This window comes from Panicum virgatum, chromosome 8K, assembly GCF_016808335.1.
Source record: "Panicum virgatum strain AP13 chromosome 8K, P.virgatum_v5, whole genome shotgun sequence".
NCBI classification, from domain to species: domain Eukaryota; kingdom Viridiplantae; phylum Streptophyta; class Magnoliopsida; order Poales; family Poaceae; genus Panicum; species Panicum virgatum.
Genome location: NC_053143.1, coordinates 8,114,323 through 8,136,484, shown reverse-complemented (window position 1 = coordinate 8,136,484; position 22,162 = coordinate 8,114,323). Strand labels below are relative to the sequence as shown.

The window sequence follows — 22,162 nt, the reverse complement described above, 5'->3', positions numbered from 1 at the left end:
ATAACACAAATAAATACTTTAGCATTGCGAATAAATTAGTCTACAAAATAAACAAAATGATTCAACACTATATATGGAGAAGAGACATGTCCACATCGTTTGGGCTTGTTTAGGCTTTCGGTAGAACAGGAATTCATATTGGGCCGAAATATTTAGCCAGTTCATTCATTTGTTGGTACCGACCATGCACTGGCTTAGTTGCTTTAAAAAAAAAAGGCACTGGCAAGCGCGGCGGCACACCCCACCATCTGTTCGACGAAACGCCGCGATCATCCCTCGATGCGTGGAGGGAGCTCCCGGCGCGCGGCAGCCATGGCTCCCCGCAACGCGCGGCCGCGCGCACAAGACACGCACGCAGCGGACACGCGAGCGCATGCGCGCATGCCGCCCTCGTCCTCCTCTCGCCTCGCACCGTCCCCCGCGCGCGCCAGCGCCACCTTGCCCGGCCCGCCCTGCCCCCCACGCCCGAGCCCGCGCCCATGGCCGGCTTCATCCACCGCCGCATCCTCCCGCCGTTCCGCCGGCCGCCGCTGCCCTTCTTCCACCCGGGCGCCGGCGCGCCCGCCGCGGCGCTGCCGGGCGGCGCCGCGGCGCGGCGCCCGTGGACGCCCCGCCGCATCCTCGACCCGGGCGACGACGTCGTGCTCCGGTGGTACCGCCTCTTCCTCGTCACCTGCCTCGTCGGCCTCTTCGTCGACCCGCTCTACTTCTACCTCCTCCACACCGACGGCCTGGCCGCGTGCGTCTCCATGGACATGGGCATCGGCGTCCTCGTCACCGCCGTCCGCACCTTCGCCGACCTATTCTACCTCGCCCACATGATCCTCAAGTTCCGCATCGCCTTCGTCGCGCCCAGCTCCCGCATCTTCGGCCGCGGCGAGCTCGTCAGGGACCCCGACCAGATCGCCATCCGCTACCTCAAGAACGACTTCATCATCGACCTCGCCGCCATGCTCCCCATCCCGCAGGTACATCCATGCATGCATTGGTACACCTGTCAAATTGTTCATCTCATTGTCGTCAACATTGTGGTACTACATACGTCTAGCTCTCCTGTATGTTCAGATTGTTAATCTGATGCAATTTTGTGTTCATGATTCGTGGCTTGTCCTTGAAAATTTTACTGAATCGTCACCATTGAAACCCAAGTTTCTGTTCCAAGAACTGCCATGCATGCATTGCTACCAAAGATGTTAGATGTCATGTCATCTCTTTCAGATGCTTCATACTACTCCGGTGGGTTCCAAGACATTAACAAGTGCAGTTTCTCTGAATTGATCAACAATAATGCAGATGATTATCTGGTTCGTGATACCAGCCGTGAGCACATCCTCGGCCAACCACACCAACAACACGCTCTCGATGATCGTGTTGATCCAGTACATCCCAAGAGTGTACCTCATCATATCCCTCAACTCCAAGATCGTCAAGGCCAGCGGCGTCGTCACAAGAACAGCTTGGGCAGGGGCTGCCTACAACCTGCTCCTCTACACACTTGCCAGCCATGTATGCTCCTGCATTTTTTTTTCTTTTTTGAAAAGGAATGTTAATTACTGCATTATTTTCAACCATGAAAAAACCTCCCGTTTAATTAATTTCCTCTAATTAATTACTGCAGGTTCTTGGCGCTCTGTGGTATCTTCTGTCGGTTGAGCGGCAGTACTCGTGCTGGATGGAGGTGTGCACGAACGAGAACGGCACCACAGCAGACATCCCCAGATGCCTGATGACCTTCCTGGACTGCAAGAGCAGGGAGGACCCCGTGAGGCAGACCTGGCACAACCACAGCGCGATTCAGAAGCAGTGCATGCTCCCGGACGCCGAGTACGACTACGGGCTGTTCGCCGACGCCCTCAACCTGGATCGCAACGGCGTCGCCTTCATCGACAAGTACCTCTACTGCCTCTGGTGGGGGTTCCGGAACCTGAGGTAATAAGATGATGAATTGATGATGCAGAGGGAGGAGCTTTGTTTTGGTCTCTGACAGATTTTTATGATTCATGATCATGAACTAATTAGTTCATGTGCAAAACTAATTAAACTGACAGTAGTTCTGTCTGTCTGTCTATCTGTGTGCAAATCGATCGATCGATCGGTCAGTTCGTATGGGCAGAACTTGCAGAACAGCACCTACAAGGGGGAGACCGTCTTCTGCATTCTCATCTGCATCATGGGCCTCGTCTTCTTCTCACATCTCATTGGAAACATGCAGGTATATACTTATGCGAATTGCATGCATTCTTAATAATTAGCTTTTCCTCGATCATGCTTCATGCAGAGATAGAGCTGAAATCCTGCTGCCTGCAGACCTACTTGCAGTCGATGACGGTGCGGCTGGAGGAGTGGCGCGTGAAGCGGCGCGACATCGAGGAGTGGATGCGGCACCGGCAGCTGCCGCCGGAGCTCCAGGAGCGCGTGCGCCGCTTCTTCCAGTACAAGTGGCTGGCCACGCGCGGCGTGGACGAGGAGTCGATCCTGCAGTCGCTGCCGCTGGACCTCCGGCGCGAGATCCAGCGGCACCTGTGCCTGGCCCTGGTGCGCCGCGTGCCCTTCTTCTCCCAGATGGACGAGCAGCTGCTGGACGCCATCTGCGAGCGCCTGGTCTCGTCGCTGAGCACCAAGGACGCCTTCATCGTGCGGGAGGGCGACCCGGTGAGCGAGATGCTCTTCATCATCCGCGGCGAGCTCGAGAGCTCCACCACCGACGGCGGCCGCACCAACTTCTTCAGCTCCATCACGCTCCGCCCGGGGGACTTCTGCGGCGAGGAGCTCCTGACGTGGGCGCTCATGCCCAGCCCCAGCCTCAACTTCCCGCAGTCCACGCGCACGGTGCGGTCGGTGACGGAGGTGGAGGCCTTCGCCCTCCGCGCCGACGACCTCAAGTACGTCGCCAACCAGTTCAAGCGGCTGCACAGCAAGCGGCTGCAGCACGCGTTCCGGTACTACTCGCACCAGTGGCGGAGCTGGGGGGCCTGCTTCGTGCAGGGCGCGTGGAGGAGGTACAAGAAGAGGAGGCTGGCGAGGGAGCTCATGAAGCAGGAGGGGATCTACTACCAGGACGCCGACGACGGGGAGGGAGGGGGCGGCGGGGGCGCCGGCGGCGGTGAGGAGGACGGGGCGGCGGGGACGGGGGCGATCGGCGGCGGCGGCGGCGTGGAAGCCGATGGCGCGCCGCTGCTGGGCGAGTTCAAGGGCGGCGCGGACGAGGCGGCAGCAGCCGGCGGCGGCGCGCACCTCTCGGCGACGCTGCTGGCGTCCAAGTTCGCCAAGAACACCAAGCGCGGCGCCGCGATGCACCACAAGCGGATCGAGGACGTGTCCGCCATCAAGTTCCCCAAGCTCGCCAAGCCCGACGAGCCGGACTTCTCCTTGCACACCCACGACGTGCTGTGAGCTGCTAGCCTGTCAAGAAGAGTGTACTGACTGTGTGAGTGATGAGCAGCGGCGCCGCCGCCCGCCGCCGCCGTGTTACATTGCCGCCGGCACTCGCACGGTCGGTCGATCCATCTCCTCCGATCTGGCCTTCTTCCTCCTCTTGTTGTGATCGATTTCATTTGGGTTGCTCGTGCAGGTACATCCGTACATACACGCCAGGCATGCTAGCTAGGCTGCTGCCGTATGAAGATGATGATCGAGAAGCACGAGCCTGCAGATCAGTCACTGTAATAGCTAGCGTGTGTAGGTAGATGTGTACGTACGTGTTGGTGGAGTCGTCGCAGGGCAACGTCGTTGTATTGTATACTAGTGCTGCTGATGATTTAGTGAATTTTGAGACCTCACTTTCAGTTCAGATGATCGATTTTGGATATCATGCATTGTTCTTGCGGGATTATGGTCGATTTTGTTGAGTACTGTAGAGCTCTATGTGCACACATTACAGTTTTAGAAAGTGTACTCGACCTTAACTTGAACTCTTGAAGACTAAACTCCATCTTGTTCCTATTCATTCATCACACCCTCCAAGCATTTATATGTTGTTTTAATCGTCTTTCCGGATACTTAACCTTAAAAATATATAGAGAAGAATTAGATTTTTTTTTAATCACACAGTACAACTACTACACTTTTAGAAAATGTACTCGACCTTAACTTGAACTCTTGACGACTAAACTCCATCTTGTTCCTATTCATTCATCACACCATCCAACTACATGTGGTTTCAATCGTGAAAACCTACCTACTTCTAGACGATTGAAACCTACCTACTTCTTCTCTACATCAATATGAGAGAAAAGGTACACAGGCTTATGCTAAACATAAATAGGTTGATCATGAAAAGTACTTTTCATGGACTAGACTGGGCCTGGAAGTGCAGCATGGGTTGGGCTTAACTTAACTCAGCCCATGGTGGCTTGCAGCATTTTAGTAAAAAGAAAAAAAAAGGAAAAGTTCTTCTAAACTCCCTCAATTATTGCCATAATTCGATTTACCTCCTTCAACTAGAAAATTGGATGTTTATGCTTCTCGAACATTTGAAACCGGCTGATTTACCTCCTAGGAGGTTTTCAAATCGGTTTTGGCTGACTTGGCGCCGTTGTCGGCTGTCCTGCATGGCGCCACGTCAGCTAGGGGGGGGGGTAAATTGATCTTTCACGAAAGTTCAGGAAGATCCTTTAGTCTTTATAAAAATTAAAATTGTAGAAATATTTTTTAAAAAAATCCAAATAATTTTTCCAGAATAAATGTACATTTAAAATACTAAAATATAATTTAATATCATAAAAATCATAGAAAGTTTGTTTTCATTTAAAAAATATGAATCACCGTGCAAATTTAGAAAATGATTAATTAAATCCAATTCCTGGCTAATCAATCTAAGGCTGGTTTGGCAGCCATCCATCATCGATGAATTTTATATCCACAAATCCCTGCAGTCAGGTCGTCCTTGTCATTTTCGCGCCATGGCTGTCGAGTCAGGATGCAGATTTTATTGGGTCGACTCAATGACCCAATACCCAAATCTTAAAGTTTGGTGTAATAACCTATTGAGCCGACCCATAAAAGTTTAGTGTTCATTGGTGCCAAAGAGGCTGGGTCGACCCAATCTTATCCTTCCCTTCCACTTTCCCCATCGAACGCACCCCCTCTGGACGCCGCGCCGCGCCGCGCCCGCCCCTCGACCGTCGACGCAGCGCCGCCCCCTCTTCTCGACGCCGCCCCCCTCCCTGACGCGGATACACCTCGACGCCACGCCGCGAGGCGGTCTCGAGACGGAGCGCGGCCAGCGAGGCCTGCGACAGGGCACGGCCGGCGAGACGGATCCACGATGGCCCGCGGATGCCGAGTCCACGACGGTGAGGTGGATCTGCGACTGGGCGCGGCCGGCGAGGCGGATCCACGTCAGGGAGGCGCCGGCATGACGAGGACGGGACGCAGCCGGCGAGGTGTATACGCGTCAGGGAGCCACCGGCGCATTGAAGACGGGCCACGGCTAGCAAGATAGATCCGTGTCAGGGAGCCACCGGTGCAGCGAGGATGGGCCGCAGCAACGAGCAAGCGGCGCGCCATGGGGACCTTGGGCAACGCGGGGAGGAGCGGGCGCCATTTGCGTCGGGAAGCGACTGTTTGGGTACGTGACCCTTTCCGTTCATGCGTCCCAAACATGTGAATGCATCTCGTATTTGGATTCCGTATGTTGGAGATAGCCTAACAGCAAGGAAATAAGCTTATTAATTTAGTTTCCGGGTAACCTAATGGGTTTTGGGTAACCGAGTTTTAAATTTTTGAGTCAACCCATTAAATTGATGATTTTGGACTGGATTGAATGGGTCGGGCACTGGTTGACCCAAAATCAACCCACTTGCATCTTGACTGTCGAGTCTCCGTTGCCCCTGCTGCCTACTCCTGCGGCTAGCAGACCACGGGCTGCCTCCCTGGCCACGCCACGGCTCTGTATGGGTGCGTGCTGGCCAGGCATGCCCGAGCGCCACCACACAGCCGCCGGTGAGAGCTGCCACCGTACCACCGGAAGTCTGGAATCTACGTATAGGCCTCTCTACGGGTGCGCGTTGGCCAGGCGTGCTCGAGCGCCACCACGCAGCCGTCGGTGAGAACTACCACCACCACGCAAATATGTGACTTATGTGAATAGTAGTTCATAGTCCTGACATTTTAGTAATGATGTACCTGCTAACGTCGTAGTGCCATCTGCTGCTGCTGCTAGTATGATTTTTTATATTATACAGTACAACTTAGACACTCATAACTTATGCACACTCATTTTTATAAATATATGTACATAAATCATATCTCTATGAACATCTTCGAAGATCGAGCTTTTAAAATCTAAAATCTCAAAATTGACGAAGTTAGCACAAAGTTATCGCGGTTGACAGAAACATCACCTAAAGCCCGTACGTAGAGGACGAAAATTCTCCGCACCGCGGCCTGGTGCGACACCGCCCAGGATACTGACGCGTGGCAGCTGATATCATCAGGAGCAGAGCCATCCGCGGGATCTTCGCGTCGTAGCGAGCCGGCCTGTTGTCCCACGACCGAGCCGATTCTTCATCATCCTCCGTAGCCGGCCGGTCGGGATACTCCGGTCTGCTTTCCTTGTTGACTGCAGATGCCGTCCACCGCTAGGTCGTTCTTCATCGGCGCATCACTAATCACTCGTCTGCAGAAAGCCAGCTAACAATCTTGTACGTCGAACAAGCAGCAGACTGTATTTTTGTATTCGGTAGAGAAGGAACATTACTTTGAATATTCCTGGACTAATGTATGATTGGGAAACGCTACTAGTTTGAAAATGTTTTTGGAACTTATGCAGGGGAGGAGACGTTAGGTTTCAAATGTCAATTTTCACTCAAGAGCGCGTCTGGTGCTCTCAAGTTTTAGTGGATGATGATGATATATATGTGCACACCTATCATGGAAACACAAACACTAGCATGTATCACGGCGACGGTGTCCGGTTAGGCGGTGGGAATTAGTGGCAGAAGGAGATGGGGGCACCAGCTTCATCATGGTTTGGGCGCTCGGCTCGGCTCTCCCTTATGCAGACATGCCGTGGCACGATCTGCAGCGGTGCCGGCTCGCTCGGTACAAGCTCGACGATCCCACGGATTGCATGTCCGATGCCACGCGACAGCATCGTGGGCGCATTGGCACTGCAGACGTGTAGTGTAGTACGAGTTTTGGTAGATCCTACGGTTCTGTGTGGAATTCTTTTATCCTACTACTCCTTCCCGTTTCTAGTTTGTTTCAGCTAGCCTAAATTAAACCTATCTAACTTTTATCGTAGTTTATGAAAAAAAAAGAGCACTAACATTCGCAACGCGACTATCTATTATCTTAATACAATGGTGTTAAAAGAAGTCACCACGTTCGCCAAGAGGGTCTAGAAATTCCCACTTTAATCTATAAAAAAGAAGAACCTACACCGTTGGATTTTACGAAGATCTAACGGTCAAGGCTAACTCAAAGAGTCCATATCTAATGCAATTAATAAATCAATAAATTAATCAATAAAAAACAAAAAAGTGAAAGTTGGTTTCTATACTAATTAGAAACCAAAATAGCTCACCGAAAATCTCAAATGAATGTTTCCATAATAAAAGGGAACGCGGTCCAGTCATATGGAATTTTTTCAATCATTAAAATAGCGGGTACATAGCGTTTCAAGGAAACTCCCTCTACGATGAAACTTTTTGTTCTGCTAGAGACTGCTAAACGTCATAGAGGCAAGAAGAGATAGCGTCGCTAATAATGTGTGCTTGGCTATCGACTTTCAGGCACGCGCGCGTGCGCTGCGCCGGCGGTCGACGTACGGCAGCATCGGCAGTAGCCTACGGGCCAGCACCGAGCAGCTAGGGCGTTCATATATGGCACTGGCAGGGGGAAGCAAAATCGGAGCATTCGGCCTACTGCCTTGGGCTAGATGCGCAGGTACAAATGGACCACGTAGATGCATGGCATCCCGGCCAGCTGCTGCATGCGCATGATGCGTGCTTTTCTAAAATTATCGCTAAACTGATTAGCGGCGTAATTAGCTCACAATTGTGACGCATGAAGAGAAGGGATCAAAGCAATACGAAGATAGATAGAAGCAAAATATTGGATCAAAGCAAGAAAATGGCGAGATTGACCGTTGGACCAATCACCACACACACTTTTGTAAATTAACTCGGCCATAATATACTCCAGTATGATTGATCTGCAGGACCAGTTGTAAATTAACTCGGCCGTAATGTTAAAAGAAGACACCATAATCATCAAAAAGGGTTTAGAAACTACTCCCTCCGTTCCATGAAAAGTGTAATCTTGAGTTTGAAAAAAAAAATCGTATATAAAGAGTGCAATTCTAGAGATTGGATCTCAATTACATGCCTAATTAAGTGGTCAGATTTGAATTGCATGTCAAAACTAACCATATGTGGCAAACAATTGAGGGCATGAGAGTCTTTTCACGCCACCACTAATCTATCTAAAAAACTAGAATTGCACTCTTCATGGGACGGAGGGAGTAACATATTAATAGAAAAAGGAAAAATATATACATGTTGGATTTATTAAGATCTAATGGTTTAGACTAGCCTAAAAAGTTCATATCAAATGAGAACTAAGTGTAACACTCATCTGGTAAGGTTTCCCATGATAGAACCCGCTCTCCGGGTTTGAGCCATCAACTCGGCATGTGTGCTAAACACAAATGTATTTTCCAATTCGCCAGTTTCAGTGGCGTAAATATGGTCAAATAGGTGTAGATATATTACGAATTCAGTGATGGTTTGACAAAAAAAAAGTGTGCCTATACAATAGATCGAGTAGTATGATGAAAAAATAAATTTTAAGATGGAGCAAAGAAAATGAGTGAATTTGTGAGGGAATCAGAAGATTTTGATGATGAACCAGCTAAGAGTTATACAAGAGAAGCTCGATTTCGCCTTTGCCTCAAATTTCACAACCATGACATCGCATGGGAAGCTAAAATGAGAAGACAAGGATATGCCAACTGCTTTAGGATATGGGATTCATCAATAATATCTAGCGCGTGGTTGGTTCTTGGATGTAGTAAGCATGATGCACATCGATAATCTTGAGGTTTAGGCGGGAGCGATACAATTAATTATATTAAAGCTATCAAATGATGATAGAGAGGAGAGCGACTATGATGGTAAACGATGGCAAAAATCCATGGGCATAAGTAATTACTGTTGGTTTCTCAGGCACACGCTAATCAACATCAAAGGTGCCAAAGGCTATAACTTGATTGGAGTAGTGTAAAGACAGGCCATCAGATTAGCACACACCTTAAAGAGGGTAATTCAGTAGTAGAGTGTCTATAGTAGGCCATAATCTGAATAGATAATTAAGTTTTCTCACAAATTTTGATTATGAGAACTTGCAGATGAAAAAACAACAAAAAAATATATAAATAAAAAGGTACAGGCCTAGAAAATCCACAAAAGATAAGATAAAACTAATTGACACAAGCAATCAAGTAAATGCAGTAAATACTTTTTCAAAAAAGATCATAAAAAATCTTGATGTTACAATAGGAGTGGCTGACTGGGTGAATAGTGAAGCTAAGAATTAGTATGTTTTAACCAAAGCAAGGATTTTGTACTTAGCAAAAAGTGAATATATATGACATATTATACACAATAAATTCATTTTAATTGAATGCTCCAATATAACCATGTAAAATACTAAAGAAATAATGCAAATGATGATAAAAAAAGTGCACGTTGTCTAAAAGCTAGAGCGCATCTCATCATAGGATCAATGGCATGTGGTGAGGGAGAGGCGGTGAGGAGATCCACCATCCTAACAGAAGACTGGACAAAGGTTAGTAGTGCATATGAAACAAGAAACAAGAATGAGCAACTAAATCACCTAGAGAAAGGTAGAGGCTTCATGGTTGCATGGGAACTGATATATAGTAGGCAACAGTGTATGAAATTTATGGTTTCGGAAAAAAAAAAGCTAGGGCGAAGGGGGAGGAAGAGAGAGGCGGAGGGAAATTTTTGATTTTCCCATAGCAAATAAGGAGGTGCATCTTGAGTTTCCCTATGTATTTACCAATAATTTTAGACATACAAAAATGAAATTAAGTAAAACTAAATATTCACATGGAGTCCTACCAAATAATAAATTAGGTATATTAGCTAATAGTTTTTACATGGCTTCGAATTGAAATAATCAAATAAGACTATTTCAAATAGATGTTTGAAATAAAAATAGAAGTGACCATGGTCTGTATGTAAACAAAAGGGAAAATATCAAAAGGCGCAAATTAATGCCATAAATTTATTTGGAAAAGCCAAAGGTTCCTAGACCGAGTGGTCAAGGCTCCCTGGCAGCACAGCTGGGACAAATTTTCGTGTGTGGGTTAAAAAAAACCCTTGCTGTACTTGCCGCGAGGCATGGCCCTTTCGGGCTTGGGCCAAGGTTCGAGGGGTTTCTTGACCGGGTAAGCCAGTTGGCTTCCTCTTAATGAAAAATGATGGATCCATTTCAAAACACTCTCCCGTTCAAGTTTATTAATTTATTTGAAAAAACACATGGTTAGCATGAGGAGGAGGTCATATGGATGGAAACTTCAAATTTTATGACAAAAAAATACAACTAAAGGAAAAATAGTTATAATGCTTTTAATAAATATATAAAACCATATTTCTCCATTACTAACCTTCCATTTATCATGAAAATAAATTCACATCAAAAGGCGCAAATTAATGCCATAAATTTATTTGGAAAAGCCAAAGGTTCCTAGACCAAGTGGTCAAGGCTCTCCGGCGGCACGGCTGGGACAAATTTTCATGTGTGGGTTAAAAAACCCTTGCTGTACTTGCCGCGAGGCATGGCCCTTTCGGGCATGGTCCAAGGTTCGAGGGATTTCTTGACCGGTTAAGCCAGTTGGCTTCCTCTTAATGAAAAACGATGGATCCATTTCAAAACACTCTCCCGTTCAAGTTTATCAATTTATTTGAAAAAACACATGGTTAGCATGAGGAGGAGGTCATATGGATGGAAACTTCAAATTTTATGACAAAAAAATACAACTAAAGGAAAAATAGTTATAATGCCTTTAATAAATATATAAAACCATATTTCTCCATTACTAACCTTCCATTTATCATGAAAATAAATTCACACTCCACGCCATAGAGTATGATGATAAAAAAGAACATAAGCTTGGTTTGGGCCACTTCAATACAATAAAACATTGATAATGAAAAAATAATATCATTTGAATAAATTTATTTTCAAGTTAAAAACACAGATAATAGTATAAAAACAATCTAGCTACCCGCACTATTTGCGCGGGCAACCTTGCTAGTTTTCATCTAATGCACTGTGAAATATGTTTTGATATTGCACGATTATTTTGATACTATTGATGTTAAAAGTTTGGTTAAACTTAGAAAAATTAACTAAGAATAAGTAAAATAAATAATAGTTTGGAATATAGGAGCATATATTATCCTCTCGAGTCTCGTAGTTCGAGTGGTTTGGATGGAAATCTGTTTGTTTCCGTGGGACTAAATTTTAGTTTTTCATGTCAAATAGAATTTTGCTAATTTAAAAATATTAAATAAAATTTTATTATAAATTTTTTTAAACATATGGATGTCAATTCGTAAGATAAATCTAATGAGTTTAATTAATTAAATAATTTTTGTGACGCTTGTGCGGATAAAATATTAGGTGGGTCCACATGCCTGTCCTCGTTTGGTGGGCCCACCTTCCGATGTGGCCTTGACGCGACGGGGCCTTTTATATCCGTGGCGCTTTCCCCAGCCGACGTGGCGCGGGACCCACTCTCGGTGGTCTGCTCTTCCGAGGGCCAATGAGCTGTGGCCACTAGTCTGCTCGCTCGCGCCGTCCCTCCATGCTCTGCTCTTTCCGGCGGTTAAAAAAAATACTACGAAGATAGAAAATGATCAGCCGGACAACATAAAGTCAAATCTAGAGAGGAATCGTGCATCTCGGTAAATAAAAAAGAAAAGGAAAAACAAAACAAACAGAGGAGCAGAGGGGAAAAAAATCATCCAATCACGCACCCTCCTCATGCTCCTAGTCAATATTTTAATCCCGTCTGCCGCCATCAATCAGTGTCCGGCGATTAAGTGACGTGGCGTGGCGAATAATAATAAAACAAAATAGAGCCAGAAGGAAAGAGATTTGTAGTTAGTGATGATAGTACTAATACCAATTTCTTTAAAAAAAGATAGTACTAATACTAGGAAATATATCAGATACAAACCAATTTCTCCGTGCAAACCATGCCGATTTCAATCTAGACCACCAGATCAATATCTAAAGGGTATAGTTTGTACGGAGAGATTGGTTTGCACCCCTAATACTATTGACATATCGCAATTCTATTGTCAGCTTAAAAAAAAAACATTGTGCCGGTCGTGCCCCGGTCCCTCTCTACCTCATCACATATGAGACCTACCATTTTCCACAAATTACAAACAATAATATCTCGTGTCGCAAACGACCCCATCATCTTTGTGCAAAATGTTGCGACTGATCGCGCTCAATTCCAGCCAGGTCAGCGTGTAAAAGCATGCGATTAGCCTTGTGCACTTTTGATTTGATCAGAGCCAAGCCAAGCTAAAAGTACAGGCAGTTCCTACCCACCCTCGTGTAATCATAGAGCTGTTTTTCTTTTCTTTTTACATGTGCGCTGATTTCCATATCCATGTGTCTTTAGTCATAATTGCTGTGCTCTAATCCATACCCAGTGACTCCATGTTTTTTTTTAAGAAAAAAAATACCCAACAGGTTTAACTCCAACATTCATGACATATGGGGAGGGGGCAAAAAAAAAAAAAATCAGACGCAGTCGAAAGCGACCTGCTACAGGGATTGAGGAAAATATCAGGGGGAGATTCGCAAAACAAGAGTCTGGAAACGCTTACCATCAAGCTAAAATTCCACGTAATTATTATTCCCTTTTTTAAAAAGGAAGAAAATGGAGGTCCTTCCTGATTAAAGAGAGAGCACCCGAGACAGAGACGCTCTCCTCCTCCCTTGCCCGCACGGCAACTACCACGGTACCACCACCACCTCCCTCCGGCTCCGACCCCCTCCGCAGGGCCGCGTCCCCGCCGGCGTCCCAGCAGCAGCCGCCGAGCTAGCCCGCCTGCGGGCGCATGGGGGCGGCCGGCCGCGCGCGGTCGTCGCTGCTGGCGCTGTGCCTGCTGCCGGCCCTGCTGCCGCTGCTGCTCCTCTGCCTGCCGCTGCTCTGCGTCGCCGTCGCCGCCGCCCGCTTCCGCCGCCGCCGGAGGAGGCTGCTGCTGGCGGCGGCGAAGAGGGGAGCCTGCTGCCACGGCAGCCAGCGGCGGCCGCCGGGAGGGACGGAGGTGGACGGCGCGCACCGCGCGGCCCTGCTGCACAAGTACCTCCAGGACCAGGTGGAGCTCGTCGGCGCCGGCGCCGCAGCAAGGCCGGCTGCAACAGTAGCATGGGGGTAAGAGGCGTAGCTGCTGTTGTGCTCGGACGGAGCTAGGAGATAGCTGAGCTTGGATTGGAGATGGAGGCTGGCGAGAGGGAGGATTTTTTTTGGGTCCCTTGTGCAGCGGCTGTGCTACTCTGTTTTCTTCGCTTCTTGATTCTGTGTCTGTGAGATGTTCTGACATGAGACCAGTATCATCTCTCCTGATGACTGATCGATCAGATGTTCAGAATCAGTGGATTCAGCAGGCACCTGACTCACTGAACGCAATCTTTCCTCTGTTTTCTTGCTCACGCGCCATTCAAGTACAGCTGCATGTCATAGCAGTAGCATTCTCTTGATGAAAAAGTTTGCCGCTCTTCATGATCTTCAGTGAAGAGCAAAATTTCTCAAAGCAGGTAGTAGTAGAACACCAGATTTTTAGGTATTAGCAGGGGTAAACCCTTCCGATCTGGCTTCATGTTTGCCCATCCTGCGGTCCTTAAAAATATACCTGCTTCAAGCTAGGCGTTTGTCTCGTTGCTTCGAGCTAGGCGCCCATCTCTCCATGACTCCATGGATGGCATCTATCCACCTGCGGAACTAGAGCTAGAAATGTGCGGTGCCACGTCAGTTGGACAAATCTACAGATAGGCCCAAAGCACGCCCTTGTATGTAGATCCATGACTGTGCCAGTCCATGACTGGCTCTCACAAAACGACACTAAAATAAGTATCTTGCTGCCAAGCACAATTTTCTCTCGTACCGTTTGTATGTAGATCCACAATTTGTATCGAGAAGAGGATAGATTAGCATGAATTGGGATGAAGAGATAGATTTGGCCCCATTGTCTTACTATCCCATCAAGGCAAGGTACCATCGTGCCGTGCCGTGCTATCAGCCATGTCAAAATCCTTGGCATGGCACGGCCCTCGCATTCGTGTTGTGCTAGCATGATCCGAATTTTATGTACAATGACATGCTTTGCATTTTGCCAAAAGATCGTACTCTGGCGTCCTGAAATTAATTGCATGGTCTGGGTCTCAGCTCTGAAACATTGGTGGAGCTAGCAAGGACTTGGTATTTTTGAGAGGAAAAGAGAGAGTTGTTTCAATCCAAAAGGTAAAAAGTCCATAGTTTCATAGTTGGATGAAATGTAACCTGCCGGCATAGGTTGCTAGATCACAATCGAATCCAGACAAGGCCTTCTACTTTGATGGGGACAAATCTCCGACAAAAATAAGATTTTTTGAAGCACAATAAAATGCATAATCGGTCCATAAACTTGCAAGGGGTAAAATATCACAACGAGCCGCGGAACACAATGGAGCCTCATTGGAGGCCATGGGCCGGTGGGCGCCTAGACGTGATCTGGCCCGGCGTGGTCCTCGCCACGTCCGAAGCCGGAGGCGTCCTTTGCCATACACAGTTTCAAAAAATTGGAAAACACGAAATCGCATTTCGTGTCTGTGTAATTTGCACGGTGCCTTTGGATGGCGAGGAGCTGCTGGTAGCGCGCTTGCACGGCAAGGCAGTACCCGAAGAGCCCGGCCATGGCCATGCCGCCGACCCAGATGACGACCACCATGGCGGCCTCGCCCAACGAGACGAGGGCGAGTCCGGGGGCCATGAGCCAGCACAAGAGGGCAGCCATGGTGGCCGCGCCCGTGTAGAGAACGAGTACGGGGGCCTCGGGGCAGGCGGCTCAGCAGCGGCAGCGCCCGAGCTCCTCCCCCGCCGCGCGCAGGGTGACGCCGCGGACGGCTCGGCCCCGGCGGCGAGCACTGCAGCTGGCCGGCGCCGGGCGAGGGCGCGCCACGTCGCCGCCGCGTGGTAGGCCGTGGCGGGGCCGGCGTGCTCGGCGGCGGCGGCAGCGAGGAGCGGCAGGTACGAGGCGCGGACGAGCGAGTCCGCGAGCGCGGCCCTCGCCGGCGAGAGCGCGACGGTCCAGGAGAAGAGGTATGCGCAGACGAGCGGCGCCAGCCTCCACACGACGGCGGAGAGGCGCGCCGCCGGCTCCTCGTCGCCCGCGGCGCCAGCGCCCCGAACAGCAGCGACGAGACGCACACTGCGGCCACGGCGGCGTTGGGCAGCGCGTGCGCCGGCGGATGCGGGGTCCGGGGGTGTCGTTCTCGGCGTTGGCGGCGGCTCCCATGCTCATCCTGTCCTCCGCACCAAGAAATTAAACGCTCGCACGTTTTTGTGTGATCTCCTAGCTAGCTGTGAATCGATTGGCAATTCGGCACACATTTCTTGGTTCAGAATGGATTCGTCTCGTCGGGAAAAAGAGAGGAAATAATGGATTCGTATCGAGCCTTTCCAAACTCCATTCGCGCCGAGATCATGTGGGCTTGGAGATTTCCATTTTGACAGAGGTCCTCGCAAGTACCAACTAGCATGTTCATAACTCCATATCCATCACGCTAGTACATACTGTGAGCTAATCCAGGTTTATTAAGAGATACTTAATTTTTTGCCATCCTTACGAACAGCCACAGATTCAAATGCCAACTTTACGAATGCACTAACACATGTTTACCACCGTCTCTATCTAGTTTCTTACATTTTTGCCAAAAACGCTGATCTGGCTAATACACCTCGAACTGCCAGCGCGGAGGGGCTATGGGAAATGACGCTCTTGTGGGACGTAACTGTCAAATTAAAACTCTAATTAAGTGTAATGGCCGTTATTTGAACACATTGGGTGCATTAGCTTAATGACTTAATTTGACAATTCTTTCTCAACCCACGGCCCAATCGAAACAACACCGATAGTCCCATGCGAGGGTGGGTGCAGATGGTACAAGCACGACATAATACTTGAAAATACAGGAATGAAAACAATATTAAACACTTATTTTACAAGCCGAGTTCCAAATATACATAAAGGTTACATAAACGAAATAATTTTACAAAATATTACAAGGGTAGCCAATGTTCAAAGGAACAATTTCTACGCCTAAACTTTACTCCACCCTATCCTGCCTGCACCCAACCGGTCAGACCGGCTCGTTCAACCGGTCAGTCCGGTTGCCACTGCCTGATCCACACCATCGGTCAGACCGGTCCTCGCAAAACAGAGGGGTTGCACACACAACCCTCAAGGGTGCAACCCGACAACTCCCTAGCCTAGGGGTCTCGCTCCACCACTTTCCACCCCTCTGCATCTCGGCGGATGAACTTGACACAGCAGAGGCAGAAGTCAATATCCGGATGGCCTGAAATGATTGTGGCAACAAACCCTGAGTATACTAATACTCAGTAAGGCTTACCCGACCAGTGGGTATAACTTAGCCCACATATCTAGACATACAAGATATTTGGCTGGTGGTTTATTTAGCAGAAAATCATCTAAAAGTGGATGCTTATTTTCAATATTTTAGCTCCAGGTTCTATATAGATTAACCTCAATCTAATATTTGCACAATTCAACTATTGCACACACAAGGTGAAGCAATCATAATAATTCAAGGTGTTCAACATTATATATATATATATATATATATATATATATATATATATATATATATATATATAATTCACCATCTAACATTTTGCTACGATGCAGCAAAGAGATCAAGGCCCACATATCCGCGAGACACGGCGAATCGATTCGATTTAACATTGTAAGGTAGACCTAACCAACACAGCACGCGTAGGCCCCGTCGGACCCCACGCACCAACCCTTCCCCTCCCCGCCTCGAACTACAGAACCACCCCACCTTCATATAGTTAGCCGAGCTCAACGTGAGACCACCAAAAGTAAACATATGCATCCCGTTTCTCCGCGACTACTCGACTCGCCCTAAGGGGTGGTGATGTAGTTCTGTACTTTCGAAGCGAGGCAGTACTAGACTTACCAGTTTCGACTACTTCCTACTCCCGGCATGCGGTTAGTACAGTTCAATCCCCGATCAGCACTGCCGACAACGATCGGTCCTTAATCGACATAGATCGGTCCTTAATCGACATAGATGGGGCTAAAGCACCCAGAAACCCCGTCCTGCTGCCATTCCTAAACATCCTCATCATTTCCCCATCCGGTCTCAATTTCCGTATAAAATTCAATAACTCATGTACTAGAATATAAATATATCTTATATATCGCGAGTAACCGGAAATTACTCGACTTCTAAACACCCTATATCTCGCGAGTGACAAGAGATCACTCGTCTTTTCTATCGAGAACCATTAAGCATAGCACTCCTATCGTCCTATGCATTCTAGTATAACTCAGGGAAAAACCTAGTGATCATGCAACTAGGGTTTCAACAATTCCTAAACCTAATGCACAAGTAATAGAGACATATATAGGTGTTATAGGTTGAAATAATAGGATGTGCACCGGGGCTTGCCTTGCGTCTGATGCTCAGAGCTAGGGTGAATTGGGCCTTGGGCCGGCTCCTCACGATCCTCCTGCTGCAGGGCTTGCCCCTGTGGCTCCGCAACCACCTCGTACACAATTTCCTCCGCCGCGGCTGCTACACATATGCATATGCATATGACATGAGAGAATGCATGCATGACTTATAAAAATTACAAGTAACCAATAACCAAATCAATTTCAATCTATTTTCACTAACAAACTCTAATTTAACCCTCTCATCCCTGCTAGCACCGGTCAGACCGGTATACCAAACCGGTCAGACCGGTCTGGCCTATGTGCGACTCGAGACCAAAAATCCGGAGTATCCAGACACCTACTCGGAGTATCCGGACTCCCAAGTCCGGAGTTTCCAGGCCTAAACCCGGAATGTCTAAACCAGCACAAACCTGGAGTATCCGAACCAATGGCCGGACTGTCCGGACCCCTACAGGTCAGATCGGTCCCTCTGACCGGTCAGACCGGTCCCTCTGACCGGTCCTACCCAGACCAAAACCTAGAATTCCTTGGCGCGGCGAAAATCGCCCACCAATTCCAAAACCCATCTAGGCTCTAATTCTGGGATGCAAATGGATGTGTTTGACCAAAGGGAATCTCTTAAAGCCATCTAGAACAAGAGATCGAGTAAATACAAGCTAAAACACCTAGAATGAGTCCCCCCCCCACAAGAACGTGAACCCACTGCACAAACCTATCTAGGCTCTTGCTTAGAAATGTAAATAAAGATGATTGACCGGAGGAAATCGATTTAAACCCCCTAGAACAAGGGACTTGCCAAACCCTAACTTATTTACCTTGGGGTGAGCTCTTCCTTGCACCAAGAACTCGAACCCAAGCCGCCTAGGGAAGGGGCACGCGGGATAGATGATTGACCACCCAATTGAAGCTCCCTTGGGCCTTGGATCAAGGGTAGAGGGAGGGTTTTGGGTCTCTAGGGTTTGGGGTGAGAGAGAGCACGGGAGAGAGTGAGAGAGAGCTGGGGCGACGGAAAAGAGTGAGAGTGGAGAGAGTGTAGTTTAAATGATGTGGGACCACTTAGCCCCATTTCAACCGGTTCAACCGGTCTGACCGGTCCGGACTGAGCCAGCCAAAGATTGTTAGAAAATTTTCCTGGTGATTTGTCCCATCGATTTAGACCTTAATTAGCCTAAATAAAAGGTACTTAACACCCGAGGTGTTACATCCTGTCCCCCGTCTCATCCTGTAAGCAAGGCAAGAAAGATGGTGTTGTCATCGTCTGATCCCCCCCCCCCCCCCCCCCCCCCCCCCCCCCCCCCCCGCAGAAAGAAAGTGGGCACGCGCACCACGGCCTTGGCTTCCCGGGCGATCGAGCTCCGATCCGCGAGACCGCGACGGTGGGCGCGGCCTGGGTGTTCCGCGTTCCAGGCCTGGAGTCGGCGGCGAGCAGCCCCGTCGCGGCCGGCGATCGCGATGCCGACGAGCGTGAGGGCGTGGAGCGCCAGGCGCCAGCCAGGGGCGCCCAAGAAGGCCGGCCGTGGGCGCAAGCAGGACGCCCATCGCGCCGCCCACGCCTAGCACCGTGAACACCCCAGGAATCCAATTCAGCGATGGTCGCCGGACTGGAGTTGCTGCAGCTGACGCTCTCCGCGGGCCCACTCTAGGATGCTCCCCATCTTGCCACCTTAGCGTGCGTGTGTAGAGTTAAGTTATTCCCCCCTCCCCTGATTTTCTATTTTGATTTTACTTCTCAACATATGTAGGTAGTTACAATCATTACTACGGGCAGATCATTAGCACATGTAATGTTTTCTTCCATTTCTTTTCCTTCCCTTTGTTTTTTTCATTTCTTGCTTATTTAACATGTGGGTACCTACAATCACTAGCCATGTGGCTTATCAAATTTATATGTTTGAAAAGTTTTTCTAGAAAGAGTTACGCACAAAGTTGTGCAGAATAAGTTGTGTACGTAAATTTAAGATGATGTTGATTACTTGTATAAATTATTTATAAATATTGTGTCAGAAAAATTATGCGAATAAATGTTGATTTTGTGGAGGTGCCGTCGAGCATCTCCAAGAGTTTGCCATCTCTACTTGGCATCTATCTTTTTTTGGCAAATCAAGAAAAAGAAGCCTCCAACAGTTTAGCATCCACCTTGGCAAATTTAGGAACTTGGCAAATCTCACCCCCTCCACACGCAAATATACGCGCTCTCCGCGACTTGGCATCGGCGTCTCCGCGACTCGGCGCGCGCGAAGCCCGTCGCCCCTGCTTCTCCCGCGCGCGTCCATGATGATTTTCTGACGAGAACGAGATCAATGATGGTGAAGTGGCTGAGGTCGCCGGCCTTCCTCTCCGCCGGCCGTGCGGCGAGCTCCTCCCACCACGCCCTCACGTGCGGGAGCGCCTCCACGACCGCCGCGTACTCGGTGGCCATGAAGTAGTGCATGATGGTGAAGTGGCTGAGGTCAGCAGCGCTGAGGAAGTCGCCGGCGAGGTACCTGCGCTGCGCCAGCCGCGCCTCGTACACCTCCGGCACCTTGCTAGCTCTGCTAGTGGGTTGGGTTGAAATAGATTTTATGGTGTGAGTTTTAATGTGGGGTGTGTTTGGATGGGTTAATATGGGTTGTATTAGTTAATGGGGCGGGGCGGGGCGGGGTGGGGTGGGTTCTATATAAAGCAGGTTGGTGCGGGTTGGGTGGGTTGAATCGAATATTTTATGCAAAGCAGTATAACTGTATATAAATGTGAGTCCCACAATGAGAGTTGGACACTAAAATTAAAAACAACACATTCACACCATAAAATTTTATTGAAATTGACTGAAATTTGTTGGAGATGACTCAGTATGACCGGCAGTTACTCTGTGTAAAGTAGTGTGGTTAGAGCTACACGTGGGCCCACGTCAAGAGCCGGACCCTAAAAATAAAATCTCGCATTCACATTATAAAATTTTATCAAAATTGATTGAAATTTGTTGGAAATGACTTAGGATGACTGGCAGCTACTTTGTGCAAAGCTGGGTGGCTGGAACTACATGTGGGCCTCGCGTCAAGAGCCGGACCGTGGAAATAAAACCTCGCGTTCATACTATAAAAGTTTATTCAAATTGACTGAAATTTGTTGGAGATGACATAGTATCACTGGCAGCTACTCTGTGCAAAACTGGGTGGGTAGAACTACATGTGGACCCCACGTCAAGAGTCGGATCCTGAAAATAAAATCTCGCGTTCACACTATACAATTTTATCGAAACTCACTGAAATTTGTTGGAGATGACTCAATATAACTGACAGTTACTCTGTGCAAAGCTGGGTGGCTAGAACCACATGTGGGCCCCATGTCAAGAGTCGGACCCTAGAAATAAAACCTCGCGTTCACACTATAAAATTTAATTCAAATTGATTGAAATTTGTTAAAAATGACTCAACATGACTGGTAGTTACTCTATGCAAAGCAGTGTGGCTAGACGTACATGTGGGTCCCACATCAAGAGCAAAGCCATTAAATTTCTATATATAGTAGAACCCATGAGTTTTTATGGGTTACCCGCTTATAATGGGGCGGGTTGGTTAGAGTTGAGAAATTAACATATTGGATTGGGTATATCAATATATTACTTTCCGGTGGAGTTGGGTATGGCGTAGGTTTTAACCCATTAATAGGGCTACACCTTCCGCAGCTTTCCGAGGTTCTCGCCGCCTGGTTGCACGCGCGGCCGAGGAACGGCGAGAAGACATACTCCACCACGATGGGGCCCGCCGCCGGAGTCAGCTGGTGCACCTCCACCTCCATCCACACGTCCACCATGGCCGACCGCTCCAGGCTGCCGGCGCCCAGGAGCTCCGGCTTGTGCTTGCGGAAGACGTGCCTCGCGATCGCCCGAGACTCTGGAGGATGTCACCGCATCAGGGATTGAGGAATTCTGATGAAATCGAAGCAGGAATCAGATGCCGACAGTAGATGATGGCCACCGGCGTTAGAGTCTGTGGCGGCTGATCGCGACGGGGTGACGGTGCAGCACGCGACAGGAGGAACGGCGAGGGGATGTGAAGCAGCAGTAGTTGATCCGGGCCCAGTAGCTGAGCATATGTGGGCCTAATTTTTAATTTTACCAAGTTTAATTGGCAAACTCTTGGAGATAGTCTTCTTTTTAACTTGACATATATTTTAGCGAATTGCCAAATCACAAATTTTGCCAAATTAATTTTAGCAAACTCTTGGAGATACTCTTATTGTGCGCGTGGTGGAATGGGTGACCGAACCAACGGGTGGTTTTGACCCACAATCAGGGCGTGAATGGGCCCACCACCTTAATACTTGGGCTAAACCTCGTTAGCCTTGAGATTATCCAACACCTTTACTATTTTTATTTCTCATAGGCGAGCCGGACTGCCGGACGGTTCGCCTCAGCATGACACCAT

General features: G+C 48.5%; 2 protein-coding genes and 1 pseudogene across 2 annotated transcripts; 2 read left to right on the top strand and 1 right to left on the bottom strand.

Annotated features, from left to right (window-relative positions):
• The first annotated feature begins 479 nt into the window (after positions 1-479).
• On the top strand, positions 480-3,393 carry LOC120646128 (cyclic nucleotide-gated ion channel 18-like). The gene is made up of 6 exons (XM_039922835.1): positions 480-968; positions 1,294-1,506; positions 1,619-1,929; positions 2,101-2,212; positions 2,308-3,060; positions 3,109-3,393. The coding sequence occupies exons 1-6, from the start codon at positions 480-482 to the stop codon at positions 3,391-3,393; spliced, it is 2,163 nt and encodes a 720-aa protein (XP_039778769.1).
• Positions 3,394-12,995: 9,602 nt separating this feature from the next.
• On the top strand, positions 12,996-13,730 carry LOC120643813. Its single transcript, XM_039920286.1, has one exon. It carries the CDS (start codon positions 13,113-13,115, stop codon positions 13,431-13,433), a length of 321 nt encoding a protein of 106 aa, XP_039776220.1. The 5' UTR covers positions 12,996-13,112; the 3' UTR covers positions 13,434-13,730.
• Positions 13,731-19,920: 6,190 nt separating this feature from the next.
• Positions 19,921-21,638, bottom strand: LOC120645386 (annotated as a pseudogene).
• Between the last annotated feature and the right edge of the window lie 524 nt (positions 21,639-22,162).

Bases quoted from the DNA above. Each gene is read 5' to 3' on its own strand.
- LOC120646128 (XM_039922835.1), top strand. From the start codon at position 480: ATGGCCGGCTTCATCCACCGCCGCATCCTCCCGCCGTTCCGCCGGCCG. The intron at 969-1,293 runs GTACATCCATGC...ACAATAATGCAG, and splicing joins CCATGCTCCCCATCCCGCAG to ATGATTATCTGGTTCGTGAT. The intron at 3,061-3,108 runs GCCGACGACGGG...GGCGGCGGTGAG, and splicing joins AGGGGATCTACTACCAGGAC to GAGGACGGGGCGGCGGGGAC.
- LOC120643813 (XM_039920286.1), top strand. From the start codon at position 13,113: ATGGGGGCGGCCGGCCGCGCGCGGTCGTCGCTGCTGGCGCTGTGCCTG.